Genomic DNA, 15412 nt, shown 5'->3' with positions numbered 1-15412 from the left:
GTTCGACCCGCCCGAGTCCTCCGTGGCTGTCGACGGCGCCAAGCGGGCGCTGCTGTACGTGTCCATCTACGTCGCCTCAGGCGTCTACACCTCCTCTCTCACACGCCACAGCCTGCAGCTGCTGCCCCGCTTCGATCCGCAGCTCTTTGAAAGGGAGATGTTCAGCGGCACCGACGTGCTCAATGCCGAAGACGGAGCACAGATGGGCCGCTCTGTCGATGTCCTTTCTCCAATCATCCACCCGTCGCTGAACCCTTTCCTGTGGAACAAACACCACAACACTTTTCAAAGTGATTCTCGTTCGTTGTCTACTCCCACGTCATCCTCCTCCTCCTCCTCCTCCTCCTCCTCCTCCTCCTCTTCTTCTTCATTTTCTTCTTCTTCTTCTTCTTCTCCATCTTCCAAGCAACACACGAAACAATCCCGTGTGCTTGGAGACTTCTTCCCTTTCTCTGCCGACAAGCTCATTGCGCAGATCGAGCGCTCCAGCCACATCGCGTCTGTGTTTGCGCTTCTTCTGAAGCAGATTTCGCACAGCGATGTCGGCGCCCAGCTGTTTCGCCCGCTCAGCAACCTGCCTTTCCTGTCTGCCGGTGAGGCAAAACTGCTCCTCTCCCACAGCAACGACAAGAGCATCAACTTCGAATTGCTCGCCCACTCTGCCTCGGCTGCAGCGCTTGCCCAGTTTTCCTCTCGTTCGACTGATTCTTTGCTCTCTGCTGCGTCCTATGCACGTGACAATGAGCATTCTTCTTATTCAGCTGGAGGCGGTTCGCTTGTTCCTTCGCCTTCGACTGAAAGTTTTGACACAGTTTCGCTCGGTTCTTTCTCATCAGAGGCGTCTGAAGAGATCAGCAGCCAGACGCCAAACAGAACAGCACAAAGGCAGATTTCAGAGTATACACAGAACGAAATGAGAGGAGGTGATTGGATTTCAACACCTTCTTCTTCTTCAGCATCTTCCTCTTCTTCTTCTGTTTCGACTTCTTCAACACTTGCTCGTGTTCCTTCTTCTGTTTCTGTCTCATCTTTGCTGTCATTTTCATCCATCACTTCTTCTTCACCAACACCTCACGATAGATTCCCTTTCACCCCTTCCTCTGCAATTTCACAAGGAAATTATTCCTCTCCTTCTGGTTATTCATCATCATCATCATCATCTTCTTCTTCTTCCTCTTCCTCTTCTTCCTCTTCTGTCCCTGATGCTGCCTTTGCCTCTATGTATCTTCTGTACATCTCAACACCTTCAGCCGTCGTCAGCCGGCTGAACAAGCTTCTTCCTCATCTCCAAGTTCTCTCTCAGTTCTCAAAAATGCGCGTGGCATCTGCCCCTCTCTTCCGCCACATCCTCGTCCGATTCATTTCTGCCTTCACTAAACTCGTCAACCTCCACAAAAGGCTCCTTTTCCTCTCTGAAAAGGAGCTTTCCCGCGAAATCCAGCGGGTCAAGGCGAAAATTGAGGTGTTAGACCGAACAACCATCCACACACTGAAGCTCATCTTTGGCAGCAGCCGTTTTTCGCTCTCGTTCAAAGCGCAGGTGGCAGTTGACTTGTACACCACGCTGGCAGACAAGTCGGCGGTGGTGCAGTTCATCTTCAGCAGCACAAAGAGGATGATGTATGGCTGGCTGGAAAGAGTCTTCGTGGCGGAGCATCTGCTTTTGGGTTATTCACACTCAATCTCCTTCGACGCTGCTACGATCAAAACAGCACAGGCTCCACATCAGCTGATGAAGACACAAATGTTTCCTTCTTCTTCTTCTTCTTCTTCTTCTTCTTCTTCTTCCAATTCACCTTCTCCTGTTCTTTCTCCTTCCTCTCCTTCTTCATCCATATCACCACCACATTCACATTCTCCTTCTCCTTCTCCTTCTTCTTCTACTTCTTCCTCTTCTTCTTCTCCAATAACTCCCTTCTCCTCCCGTTCTGGCAGCGTCGACAGAGCATTCACCACTTCATCACCAAAATCCAACTTTCATTCGCAAATTGCTCAAACAACTAATTCAATGAACTCTTCATCTGCACTTCATTCGCCTTCTTCTCATTCTTCTCATTCTTCTTCTTCTTCTTCCTCTCCTCCTCCTTCTTCTTCTTTTCATTCACCTCGCTCACTTCATCGACAACTATCTCGTCCAAACAGCACAACACATTCACGCCATTCTTCGCTTCAGACATCGCACAACACTCCATTTCATCACATCACCCGCTCTTCTTCATCTCACAAAAGAAATCTTTCCTTGTCTGGCATTCAAAGAGAACAAGCTTTGCCTTCTTCTTCTTCTTCTTCTCAAACTTCTCCTATTTCTTCTTCTTCTGTTTCATCTCCAGCTTCCTTTCCCGATGGCAAGCCAATCTCCATCGGTGCCAGCGAAATTCAATCTTTTCTGTCTTTCAACACTCCCTCAACATCTTCTTCTTCTTCTTCTTCTTCTTCTTCCTCCTCTCATTCCTCTGTCCTCGACTCCTCCACCTCTTCTCTCCTCCTTCGCGACTTCACCCCCGACACCTCCCGTTCTGCTGTTGTGAACATGTTCCACCTCCGCCGTGTGCCTCCTTATGCCTCCAAAGTGCTCCTTGGAAGGCACATCCTGCAGCAGCTGGGGATGGACAGCGGATTGCGAAGGCAGATGCAGATGCTGGCAATGCAGAACAACAAGGACAAAAGAGCTGCTGAGTCCAGGGCGCACATCTTGAACGTGCTGGCAGCACAGAAAATGGCTGTCACAAGGATTAAACAGAACGAGAGTGCGTTTGCTGAGGAGATGAGGGCGATTGCGAAGTGGATTGATGACAACTTCAACGCTGTTCCTGTGTTTACAATTGTGGACTGCAGGAAAAATGACTCTGAGGTTAAAAAATGCAAAGAAGCGAATGAATTCTCTTCGGAATCGCAAAGGATGCAGAATGATCGATCATTTAATTCGCCTCCTTCTGCTTCTTCTGCTTCTTCTGCTTCTTCTTCTGCTTCTTCGTATTCTTCACCACTTTCTCCACATTCAATGAATTTTTCCCCAGCTGCTTCAGACTCTCTCCAAAGCCCTCCATTCACTCATTCCATGACAACTCCTGCTGATTCCGCTGAAGCCTTCCACCCTTCTCCAACACACAAACAGCAGCAAACAAGCTTTTCTTCGCAGCCTCCACTTGTGAAACTCGACTGGATTTCTACTCTTTCTCTCTCAGTTTCCTGCCTTCCTGCGGCTTCTGTGCTCCATCTGTCAGACATCGTCCTCAATCTCTCCCCTTCTTTCGTCTCCTTTTTCTCTGACTTGTATCTCCTCGCACGGATCGGCTTCGTCGACAAACACAAACTGCATAACTTGCAGCTCAGCGGAGTGAACAAGCGTTCTTTTGAGATTACTTCGCATTTTCCCCCTCTTTTCTCATCAACTGTGGCATCTTCTATGCCAGAAGCTGCTCAGCAAGATTACCCTGTTCTTTCTTACCTGCTTTTCTATCGTCCTCTGGAAAAAGTCATCTCCATCCTCACATCTGCACTGCAGGAGCGTTCTCGCATTCTGTCTCTTGTCCATCCTCGTGCGCTGAGTATGCTTGCCCCGCACATTCGCATTCTGGAGGATGTGTTCGCGATGGGGCTGAAGACAGTGCACTGGTCCTCTTTCCTGCTGAGGAAGTATGCGCTGTCGCTGCTGCAGATCTCCCGGCAGATTTTGAACTTGGTCAAAAGAGTGTCTGAGTGGTGTGTGATGTGCGACTCATTCATTCTGGCCACTGCCCGCTGCCGCTTCATAACGTGCGATTCCTCTGAATTCACAGAATCTGTAAATCAATTTGTGGCTGTTCAGATGGATTCGATTTCATCAACAGCGCAGAAGATGAATTCAAATGCGCAGACCATCCAAATGCTGCTGATGCGGATATTCGATGAATGTGTGTCTCAGGTCAATTCATTCGCCCTCAGCACTTACAAAGAGAACATCATCAAAAACCAGCTGAAGCTGTATTCGGGACAAAGTTCGCCTGACAGGCAGAATATGACCATTCGCACAGAACAGCTGCAGAGCTCACTTTCATTAAGCGAGTTTAGCACGCCTCACATCAAATTCTCATCACCAAAAGAGAAAGAAGAAGCAGCTGAAGTTGACCCGACTTTAGCTGCATTGGATCCGTTTCTTGCGATTAGCACAGAAGAGCAGCGGTCAGAGGGAAAACAGAAGGAGCAGCCGGCTTTTGTTCAGTCGATGCTCACTTTCCCAGGCGCGGAGAAAGAGAAGCGCAATGCTCATGAGCAAATTCATTCGACAGACAGAACAGAAAAGCTGGGAAAAGAGAAACAGCAGACCTTCCGAGCATTTTTTGGATCATTGAAGGTGCTGGAGGACATGCGGAAGGGGTTCCAATCGATGTTGCAATCATACAACCGCCTGTTTGTGGAAGCAGTACACCATTCTGTGCTGAAATCTCTTTCTCTACTGTATTCGATGCTGTCTGTGAGGCACAGTGAATCACCACTGCGCAATCAGTCTACGTCATCTTATGCACAAATGCCAAATAGCAGCAGCTTCACTGGCAGTCCACATCGTCTTTCCGAAGACGAAGGGCAAGTCCTGCACACTGAAGGAGAGTCCAGCAGCTGCTGCTATCCTTGTCTCTTTTCGCGAAAGCAGCGGGTGGCTTTAGTGCTGAATGCCGAGTTCACACTGCCTCGCTTCAAGTTCGTGCCAAATGCAGCAAACATTCTGAGCTCCATCAACACGCTCATCACGTCCATCTTCAACGCAGTGGAGAAGATGCCGATGTGGTCTGCCACACGTCCGCTGAGCAGATGGAGAGCGGTGAAGCAGACAGACAGCTCAGGCAAGTTCTTGCAGGAGTCCACAGACAACTTGCTGCCGATGCAGTTTCAGGAGCGCCTCGACCACTTTGAAAGGTCGGCTTCTGTTGTGTCGACAGATTCGCTGGGCAATTTGAGGGATTTGGATATGCTGACTATGAGCTCTGAAGCAGGAGAGACTTCATTAATGGACGATGCAGCGTCGGAGAAAAGAAGAGCATCTGAACAGGAACAAGACTCAAAGACTGCACAAGATAGCACTGATCCTCATTTGGTGAGGCTCAACAGAAGATTTTCAATGATTTCTGGAGAGACAACACTCGAGACATTAGAAATGGAAGGATTCCGCCTTGCCGAAAAGGAAAATGCCTCGTCAGCTACAACACTTCCTGGAAAGACAAACCTGTTCGCTCCGCTGCAGTATTCAACCAACAACATTCTGCAAAATGACGAGATGGGCGCTGATACAGACAATCCTGAACATTCTGAGCAGATTGCCAATGACGCTGAGCCTGAAGAGATGCCTCCAAACATCTGGAATGAGCTATCTTCAAGCAATGCTTTGCTGAAGGAAACGATGCTTGTTGTGGCTTCCTTGCCGAACGTCACAGAATTTGCTACGGCTCTTAACGAGCGATTTTCAATGTTCGATTTTCTGTTCAAGTTCAATCCTGTTTCAGTGTGTGATGAGCTGAGCGGGCTGGTGCGTTCACCCACTCATCACCGCGATCTGCCTTCTCTTCACGTTCCACAGCTGTACGAGCTGCGCTTTCTGACATCGGGAGAAGGAAGCGATGGTGCTTCATATTCACACCATTCATCTGGATTCAATGGGAGTGCAGGATTGAATGAAGGAACAGGAGCAATGTCTGCAATTTCCAAGCAGCAAAGTCGAAGATTTCACAATTCAGCTGGGCTGCTCATAACTCCTGCCATGCCCACACTCTCTCAGTCATCGTCTATTCAGTGGATGAGACAAGCTTCATCAACACAAACAACAGAAAAGCCCTCTTTCGTTGGCTCTCCTCCAAACAGCACTCCGTTGTCACAGAGCCCACCACCCGTTCAGTTGGAGCATATTGCACAGCATCAGATTTCGCACCAGCGCCACTTTTCCTTCTCTCGAAACAGACAGTCAACATTCGCCTCGCTCTTTTCTGACCAATCAACCACCGAAATCGGATTCGCACCATCAACTCGTGCATTTTCGTTTGCAACGTCTGCTTTTGGCTCTCCTGTTCAGTCTGCTTCTCCATCGCCTTTTCAATCCCCTGGGCAGCAGACACCATTGCGCCGCTCGGCTTCTCTTTCTGTGTTTCCTTCATTGACAACATCACGAAGTTCATCAGCCTCTTTTTCTCGCCAGTCCTTTGGGCATTCTCGAAACGGTTCCTTCTCTTTCCGTGCAGGTGGCAGGTTCAACCACAGATCGTTTTCATCCGTCAGCTCGCATCAGCCTGTTCGTGCATTGACACACGAGCAGAATATTATTTTCTTTTTGAAGAACCAGCAGCTTCCATTTGCTGTGGTGGAGTCACGAGTAACACCAGATCCAACATCCCCTCCTCAGTTCGTTCCGGATGACCAGCCATATGTGTGCAGCTTGTGTGAAATGCGGTTTGTTTCTGTTGTGTCGCTCACAACACATATCCACCAGGCACACTCGAAGATGGACAAGACAGAGTTGGCAAAGCAGTTCTATGCAGCGGAGAGAGAGTATCTGCTCAGAGGAATGAAGAAGATAACAGTGTGGGAGCAGTCGCTGAACATCGTTTTGCACATCCTCCGGTCGTATGGACTATCCACGTTGAAGTCAACAGAAAACACCCGTTCTCAACAAATGATACAACAGCAACAGAGACAGCAGCAACAGCAATTCAGTTTATTTGGAGCAAGCGCATCAGCATCACAACCGTATTCTCTCGATTTGCTGTCTGAGAAGAAGATTCCATTTAGTTTCAGAGGAGATGCGAAGAAGCGCAAAGGAGATGAAATTAGCCTAATCGAATTCAACAGAATGGGCGGTGGTCTTTCACACTCTGGCGGCTCGACATCTTCCATTGCAACAGTCTCATCAGAGTCAACAACAGTTTCGTCAACCAACACGTACACCTCTGCCTTTGTTGACTCTGTTTCCTCATCTTCAACTTCTGAGCTCTCAAACTATCGATATTCTCCATTGTCCACTGAATCCTCGCTGCCTTCCTCAATTATGGCATTCATGCAGCCTTCATCTTCTTCTTCTTCAACTTCTTCTGTGAGCGAATATGGACCAGTCTCACACGACAGCATTTTCCGCTCCATCGGAGCCATTTCGCGGAATGTGCTTACACTGGACAAGATTTCAAAGGGAATTGCGCGATCAGGTTCTGTTCTCATCCAACCGCCTCCTGAGCCACTGATTGCTAACCTTGTCACTTTATTTCATCCACTCTCTGTCAGCCCTTCAGTTGTATTGACGTTTGCCTCTGTCATTCCTGAATTGTTGAGCCAGCTTTCGAAGTGGCGGACTGCCTTTGCAGATCGGCTTGATGCTGAACTTCGTTTTCGGATAATGGAAATTGTCGAATCGCTGACTGAGACGACTCATAGCGTGGCTGGTTCAGCGGAAACAATCGATGATATGCGCAGACTTTCAATGGCTTTTTCAGGCTTTCTCGACAGAAGAATCGATTTTCAGATGGAGTTGCATGACGTGAGCGAAGAGATCAGTCAGCTTGTGAAATATCGTCCAGAAGGCAACGAGAAGATTCTTTCACTTCTGAATGAAGCAACAGAATCATACAGCGCTTTGGAGAAGACACATGCAGAATTTTTGGTATCGCTGGAAACGAAGAAGAGGCAGCTTGTGGAATATCTCTTGCGCAACCAGGAGGACTTTGTGTCCGGCCTCTCAGTTTTGGTGGAAGGTGCGTCTTCTGCGCTTGCTCTGCTGAACGATCCAGAGAGAGACACAGAAATGCAAGCAGAGACTGCCCAGCGTTATTTGGACCATGTGAAGGAGAAGAAAGCAAAGCTGCGAGAACTCAACAGCGATGAGGTGCTTCTGTCGATGGAACTGACAAACCCGCAGCAGCTGAACGATCTGGAGGAAAAATTTCAATATGCGCGAGACCTGTTTGTGCTCTTTAATGAGTTCCAAAAATGGACAGAGCAGCTGAGAGAGATCCCGTTTGAGTCATTGCGCACAAAGGAAGAGAAAGAGACCCTCGATGACTTTGCATACAAGCTGTCGATCCTGCCACCACAAGAGTTACCCAATCAAACAGCACTCATATTCCTGAATGAGGTGGAGTCTTTACGGGAGCATCTTGATGTGTTTCTGCAAATGGAACCTTCTCAAATCAAAAGACGTCACTGGATTCAGCTGGGAAAGATTACGAACAGCATAACACTCCAAACAACTGCATCTCCAACTGTGGGAATGGTGATTGATGCAGACCTTGTACCGAAGAAAGCAGAAATTATGAGTCTTCTCCTGGAGATTTCCAACGAGTACAAGATTGGCAAAGATTTGGCACGGATCCAGTATGTGTGGAAGAACAGAATGCGCTTTGCCTTTGTGGATCACAAGTCCAAACTGGTGATTGATGAGATAATCTGCCAGCGAGCCATTGCAGAATCTGAGAACTCTCTTGTTGCACTTTCTCAGCTGACATACAGCAACTATGTGCATCCATTCATCTCGCAGTTGCAGGACTGGTATGTGATTCTCCAACCGCTTTCTGACCAGCTCACAACTCTAATCACCACACAGCAACTATTTCTTCTGCTTCAGGACTTGTTCAACAACGAGAAAATGAAGGAAGCACTTCCTTTAGAGGCACGACAATTTGCAAAGATAGAAGAGGATTGGTACAGACTCAGGAATAGAATTCGCCAGAGCCCGATTATCATCAAAGCATTGGCAAAGGGGGAGTATGTTGCCAATGCTCTCCCACAAATACATAGAAATCTGATTGAGTGCAAAGCAAGACTTCATCCATTTCTCCTGAAAAAACAGGATATCTGCCCGCGTCTGTTCTTGCTGAGTGAAGAAGATGTGATCCGCAGCTTTTCCTTTGCAAGCAACATTTCTCAAATCAAACCAATTCTTTTACAATTGTTTCCTCACATTGTTGATGTGGCCTCATTCCAACATCCGAACATTGTTGCGGCACACTCTGCAGAATATGACTCGGCCCACTTGAACAACATACACATTGGACTGATGCGTGATGATGCATCAGAAGTTAACAGGCACTTGACATTTCAATCTGCAGTCAATGAAGTTGGCAGTTCTGGAAGCGAAGGGAAAGGGTTTATGAGAAGAGATGTGTTCAATGGAAGATTTCAGCAGAGAACAAAATCGATGATAGAAACCGATGGAGAAACTAGAATGTCCATGCAGTTTAACAGGCCACAACAACCTGTAGATGATTCAATGAATCAGTACGGGGATGCAGATGGAGATGATGATTCTATCGAAATGATCCCAAGATACCAACACGACTATCTGAGCGGGAGAGCACAAGATGTGCAAAGTATCACGCATATAAGAAATGCAGGATTAACTTCTCCTTTCACCCATGAAAGGAAAAAATCACCAGACAGCTTACAAAATGAGTTTGACAAGCTGAATGTGTTTCACATCGATCCTCCTTTTCTGGCAATGCATCGTGCAGTCATTCCTCATTCTGCTTCTGATGCGAAAAAGGCAAAATTGTTAGTGAATCATTGGCACCTTCTCCTGACTCATCAACAGAGAAAGAGGAATATCCCTTCTCAACTTCAGTATTTAACAACATTTTTAGGCCATGGATCTTTGAAGAATTCGTTGTATGTGTCGAACAGCATGAAAAACTCACGTGCTTATCACAGCTATTCATCATTGAATGAAGTGAATGATTTCAAGAGAGGAAGAATGATGCAGGACATGAACTCTTCAACAATGAGACAAATGGAGCGTGATTTCAGAAGGCGAATAGACAATTATCAAATAGAAGAAGAGTCAGATAATTCCGAAAGCAAGTCTTCTCATTCACTTGTTCAATTGCCTGTTTCCCCTCAAAGATCTCGCTCAAAAGAAAGTATTCGTGAGCAAATGACTAGCATTATACACGAAAACGAGATATTTCAAGAAATGAAAAGCGAAGACAAAGAAGAAAAAAGTGCCGAAAGCAAAGAAATTGAAGCAAAAGAGAACGATAGCGAGGATGAAGAGGAGGAGGATGACGAAGATTTTGACTTCGGAACTGCTTTGCAAAAGAAATCTCAACAAAAGAGAAGGAAAAGGAGAAAAGGAAGGAACATGCGCACACCATATGGTGAAGTTCGGTCTTCCGATTTCCCTTCATCAGATTTTAACAGACACTCAAGTGGATTAATCGGTTCTCATTCTCGTTCGCGCTCACGCTCCTCGCATTCGCTTAATTCTGTCTCAGATTCATTTGATAGTTCCAACAGCAAACTCCTATCAGACGATGAATCTGGTTCAACAGACTCATCTGATAAGCATGATCAATACGACAAATGGCGCAACAAGAAATACACAGGGAACGAAAACTTCAACGATACACCATCAAAAGCCATTACAGTTTACGTCACAGATGTTGTAGGGCCACTTGAAGAGAACATTCCTCTTATCACAGCTGTCCCTTTCGTTCCCAGCGCGGATCCAGTCCAGTTCTACAGAGATCTTGAGGCTTCTATCCAGGAAAGCATCCAATTTCTGCTGACAGAAGCAGTAATCAAATTTGACAGAATGATTTACCACCGCAAAGTTACATCAAAGCGACGTATTGAGCTTTTAGCAGCAAAGAAAGCGGATCAGATGGAGACAACGAAAGAGAAGTCTGTTGCTAAACCAACGCAAAAGGTATCTTCAGTAGGATCTTCTCAACCTTCTTTTTCATCATCTGACACAGCTCACTCACGCACTAAAGATTTCATGCGCGTGCCAATAACGATTCTTCAACGGAATCTGATGGATGAGCTCTTTGAAATTGAAGTTAGCTCGACAAGAAACAGGTTCTACAGTAGGCCTGCTCGATTCAGCACTTTCATACGCACAACCATTGCACAGGGTGTATTTTTCACATTTCTTGCGACTTTCTCCTATCATGCGCAGCGTCTTGCACAAGCAATTGCTCAACTGCAAATGGAGGAAGTTGAAGAGGAAGAGCTGGCCTTGACATCTGAAAAAGAAAAATCAAAGTCAATGACAAGGCAAAACAGTGTTTCTGATGCCAAGCTTAAAGAGGAAAAACTTGACAGAGAACACGAAAGGCAGAAACAAAAGAAGATTCTGTTTCAGGCTGTTCAACAACTTGTTGAGAGAGTGCGCTTTGCTTTAAGATCCCTTCAGACCGTTCTATTGGAACCTCTTTCTGCCCTTATGAGGCTGAAAGTGGAGCATGCAGTTACAGCTATCATAAACATTATTGATGTTATTCACCAGCTTCTTAACGAGAACAGAAATCTCACTTTTCTTTCTATGAATTCACTGACTTTCCCGTTGTTTGTGATTCCTAAAACACTTGCAACTGCGAATGCTGTTCAGTCACTGTATGATCATATTACAGAGTTGGATGGCTATCCATTTTCAGATCCACAACATGAGTTATCTTCGCTATTAAAGAGCATCAACGCATCACATCAGAAGAGAGCTGATGTTATTCCAGTTGATTCGATGGCAGGTCTTCAGCTATTTGTGGGAAGAGACAGCATTCCATATGGATGCGACTATCTTGGCCTAGCTGCATCAACCATCGCATCTTGGCATTCAGTGTATTCCAGCCCTCACCCATTCTTCACGTCGATTGGCGATCTTAACGACCGTTCGCTCCATTTTGTGAACATCTCTGAATTTCGCCATTCGCTCTGTGAATCAATTACTTCTGTTCTTCCTCCAAGAGGATCTTATTCTCATGGTTCACTGTTCCAGATCCAGTCTTCAAGTGCTATGATTCCAAATCTTATGTCTTCATTTTCACACGGTGAAAGAAGAGAAACAACAATACAAAATTTTAAGAATGCTTCTTCAACGAATTTTGCATCAAATGTTCATGCTCAAATGCATTCTTCGTCAAACTCATCAGTTGATGCTTCAATGAACAGTTCCATGCGATCCTCAAGCATTGATCTTCCCAAAGCATCAAATACAATGATATCTGCTCTGGCAGCGCAACAGTCAGCTGTAAAGTATCCTTCATCACTTTTTGTGATGATGAAAAGTTCTTCACCGTATCTCACTTATGATCGAATCAAAGAATTTTCTGTTTTATGTGGACACAATTTGTTTGTCCTTAACGGGTCAGAGGAGACACATCCAACTCAAACACTACTCCGTTTTATCAGAGGGATTGCTGGTTCAGGCACTTGGGGAGTTATTGATGGAATAAGCCAATTGCCTGCTTCAATTATGGAGGATCTTGGACAGTGGATTGATCGTGTGCTTGTTGCCTCGCGAGAAGGGCAGCCGCGATGCCATATTACTGAAGACATAACATCAAGTGTGCGTCCAGGCTTTTACTTTTTTGCAACCTCGGACACCGCTTCAGATACTGCGAGTCTTCCTGGAATGATCAGGGCACGATTCAGAAACTTAACTTTGCAGAAGATGCATTTGTCGGAAGCATTGGAAATGAACCTGGCGATCAGTGGTTACCAGAATGCTGTGCTTCTTACACGCAGAATTGAGAATGTTACACAACAGTTTGCAGATGTTTCAACAAGAAAAGTTGATCAATTTTCAACAGTTTTAACGACACTCGGGACGCTTGCTCTTCCATTGCTTCAGACAACAATGTTTGAAATAATCCTGCCTCTTTGCACAAGGATAGAGTCGGAAGTCTCAAATCCAATTATTGCGTATATTAATTCGAAAGATACGCTTACTGATGAAATGAACACTCAGACATCATCCACATCTGAATCAACGGAAACTCAAGACTCAACGGACAATGACAGCCCCGATTATTACATGAAGGTGATGCAACTTATACCTCCTTCAAAGATACGCAATTTAAGTACTGCATTAAAACACGAACGCCTCCACTTTGTGGCAGAGAGTGTGGCCATTGTACTATTTCTTGCTGAGAGTTTTCGGGTGATGCTTTCAGAAATGTCTTCGTTACAGATGATGAACTTGATTCTGATGAACTTTCCAGAAATGACAAAAATCATCCCGTTTGTTTCTCCCACTCTCGGATTTATCCTGCAAGTATCCAATCCAGAATATGAATTTGTCAACAAACTTACAAGTGGAACCGGTGCGATTGATGCGATTGTGGATGGAGACTCACTTTTCCAGGCACAAGGAAGAAACTCCAGCATGTTCAAGGAGCTATTGAGGCGATATGTGATGCACGAGCACGCGTCGCTCGTCAAAGTGACACCGCATTCCACACTCAACGTGGTTGGTGGAGGTTTTGCGGAGAACATGTTTATTGACTCACTTACTGGACAGAGAAGTCTGGTTGATCCACAGCTACCACTAGACACAGACCGTTTCCGCCGCTTTCAAATGACCCTGTTTGCCTCTGTTGCTCAACTTGATCCTTTCCATCGGTATTTTATGTCATCTCAAGTATCAGCTGCAACACCACACAGCTCTTCTCATGAACATCGCACAGAAAGAAACACAACACATAGGCAAGGAAATGAAGGGAATGCACATGGCAATTTTGGTAATTCGGCAAATAAGTCTCTTTCTATGTCAACAAGCAGTTCCGATTTATCTTTGTCTTCATCCATTTCGTCAACATCCTCTGCTCAAGAAAGACCTGTCAGCATTCTGGATTCCTTTGTTTCGAACATAACAGTCTCCGCAACTGATGATTCAAAGCCTTCATTCTTCTCCGTCTATCAGCCAATTCAACAGAAAGATGAAAGCAATAAATCCACACAAAATGATAATAATTCGCAAGCAGGTGCCCATGCTCCATTTTTGCATAACAAATCACATTTATCAGAATCTACTTCACAACAGAACAGAAGAGCAGTGCAATCGTCAGAATTTCTTTCTTCTAATCAACAGTTTTCATCACATTTTTATCAAGAAAAGATCTTTAAGTCTCCATTCGAGGGACGCTTCTTTGATGAAGTTACAGCAGATGAGTATCTGAATTATTTTTCCAAATATGAGCAGGAACTGATTAACAACAGTACACTGGCTTTCTCAAAAATTCTTCAGCTGAACAAACTCATCCACCATCCACTTCATCCATCTCCTACGAGGGAAGGTGTCATTCCATCCTTCTCACCTGTTGCTGTTGTTGGAGCAGCTGGATCGGGAAAATCTGCAATCATCGCATCGCTTGCACGTGCACAGACATTTGCAGGAGTGCCAACGAAGGTTATCCACATCAACCCTGCATCAATGACCATTCAACAGCTAATTGGCTCATTTCGTTCTGTTTCATCCACAATCACACAGTCAATAACAGACAATCGCACCATCAAATCAGAATCAGAGCAGTGGAGAAGCGGACTTCTTTCTTCAATGTTTGACACGCTTGCGCTTCAATCAAATGTGTTGCTGGATGATCGAATCAAATCACAGCGCAAATGGAAATCAAAAGCAGAAAAGAAAAGAGAACATCACTTAAAGAAATTATATATGAAAAGTGACAAACATCACTCATCAATGACACTGAGAGGAGCTTATGCTCCTCAATCAGCATATTCGTCAACTTCATCGTTGCTGAGGAATGCAGATTCAAAAACCAACATTCAAATATTAGGTACCACACCACCTCGAATGTCACAGCGCCAACTTGGCGCATCACTTTCCCATAGTTCATCAACCGCTTCCACAAGTGCAGAACAAACTCGTTTCATGCCACCTGCACGCGCACAATCAATTGCAGCTCTTTCAACAGTATCCATTAAACGCTCTGCTTCGTCTATGAAGGATTCGTCATATGACAGCGATAGAAGCACGTCTTCGCAAGACTTCCCAACAAGCATGCTGAAGAATAACAAAGCAGCTTTCTCAGAAGAGATATTTCTTGTCATCGATGTTGCTTCAAAGAGTAATGCAACATTTGATACAAACGTTAATATGTCACAAATCCACAATGCATCTGCGCTAGATCTGAGCAGTGCGAAAATACACAGCACAAACACAGCTTTGAAGGTTTGGCCGTCTCGCTTAGGATCGCTGCTGCACCCGATGTCCAGGGCGCAGAGCGCAATTATGTCACAGTTCCTGACACGAACAAACGAGGGTGCCGACAGTTTTGCGACACAGTATTCGTTCCAGTCAGCTGCGACGAAAATCGTAGGCGAGGCAATGCCTCCTCCGCTTGTTTGTGATCCAACCAGAATTGGTGGAGTGAGCAATAGCAAGGATGACTTCGGAGGAACCAATGAGTTTTTAAATGCCAATTCTTTTGGAGGAGAATCAAATTATAATAGCTCAGATGTACAGAACGAATCGTCAATACTCAAATCGATCTTTGATATGACCTCTTCAGATAATGAACATTTCGATCGTAATGATTTGTTTGAGACAATGGAGGATTATGCCGATGCAACAGTTCCTTTTACAGGTGAAGAGCTTCTTTCTCAATTATCTTCTTCCTTTTGTCGAAGCAACACACTCATTCTACCAAACTTTCACAGGTTATGC

General features: G+C 45.4%; 1 protein-coding gene across 1 annotated transcript in view; it reads left to right on the top strand.

The window, feature by feature from the left end:
* Positions 1 to 913: 913 nt before the first annotated feature.
* MONOS_2545 (dynein haevy chain) overlaps positions 914 to 15412 on the top strand; it is a gene marked incomplete at both ends in the record, with an annotated part of 30117 nt that continues 15618 nt past the window's right edge. Inside the window, one exon of the mRNA XM_067872470.1 lies at positions 914 to 15332. Coding sequence (XP_067719895.1) covers positions 914 to 15332 — 14419 coding nt within the window. The remainder of the gene's footprint in view (positions 15333 to 15412) is intronic.

Source organism: Monocercomonoides exilis (assembly GCF_001643675.1).
Source record: "Monocercomonoides exilis strain PA203 chromosome Unknown scaffold58-502437, whole genome shotgun sequence".
Lineage (NCBI taxonomy): Eukaryota > Preaxostyla > Oxymonadida > Polymastigidae > Monocercomonoides > Monocercomonoides exilis.
This window is presented reverse-complemented; position numbering and strand designations above follow the sequence as displayed.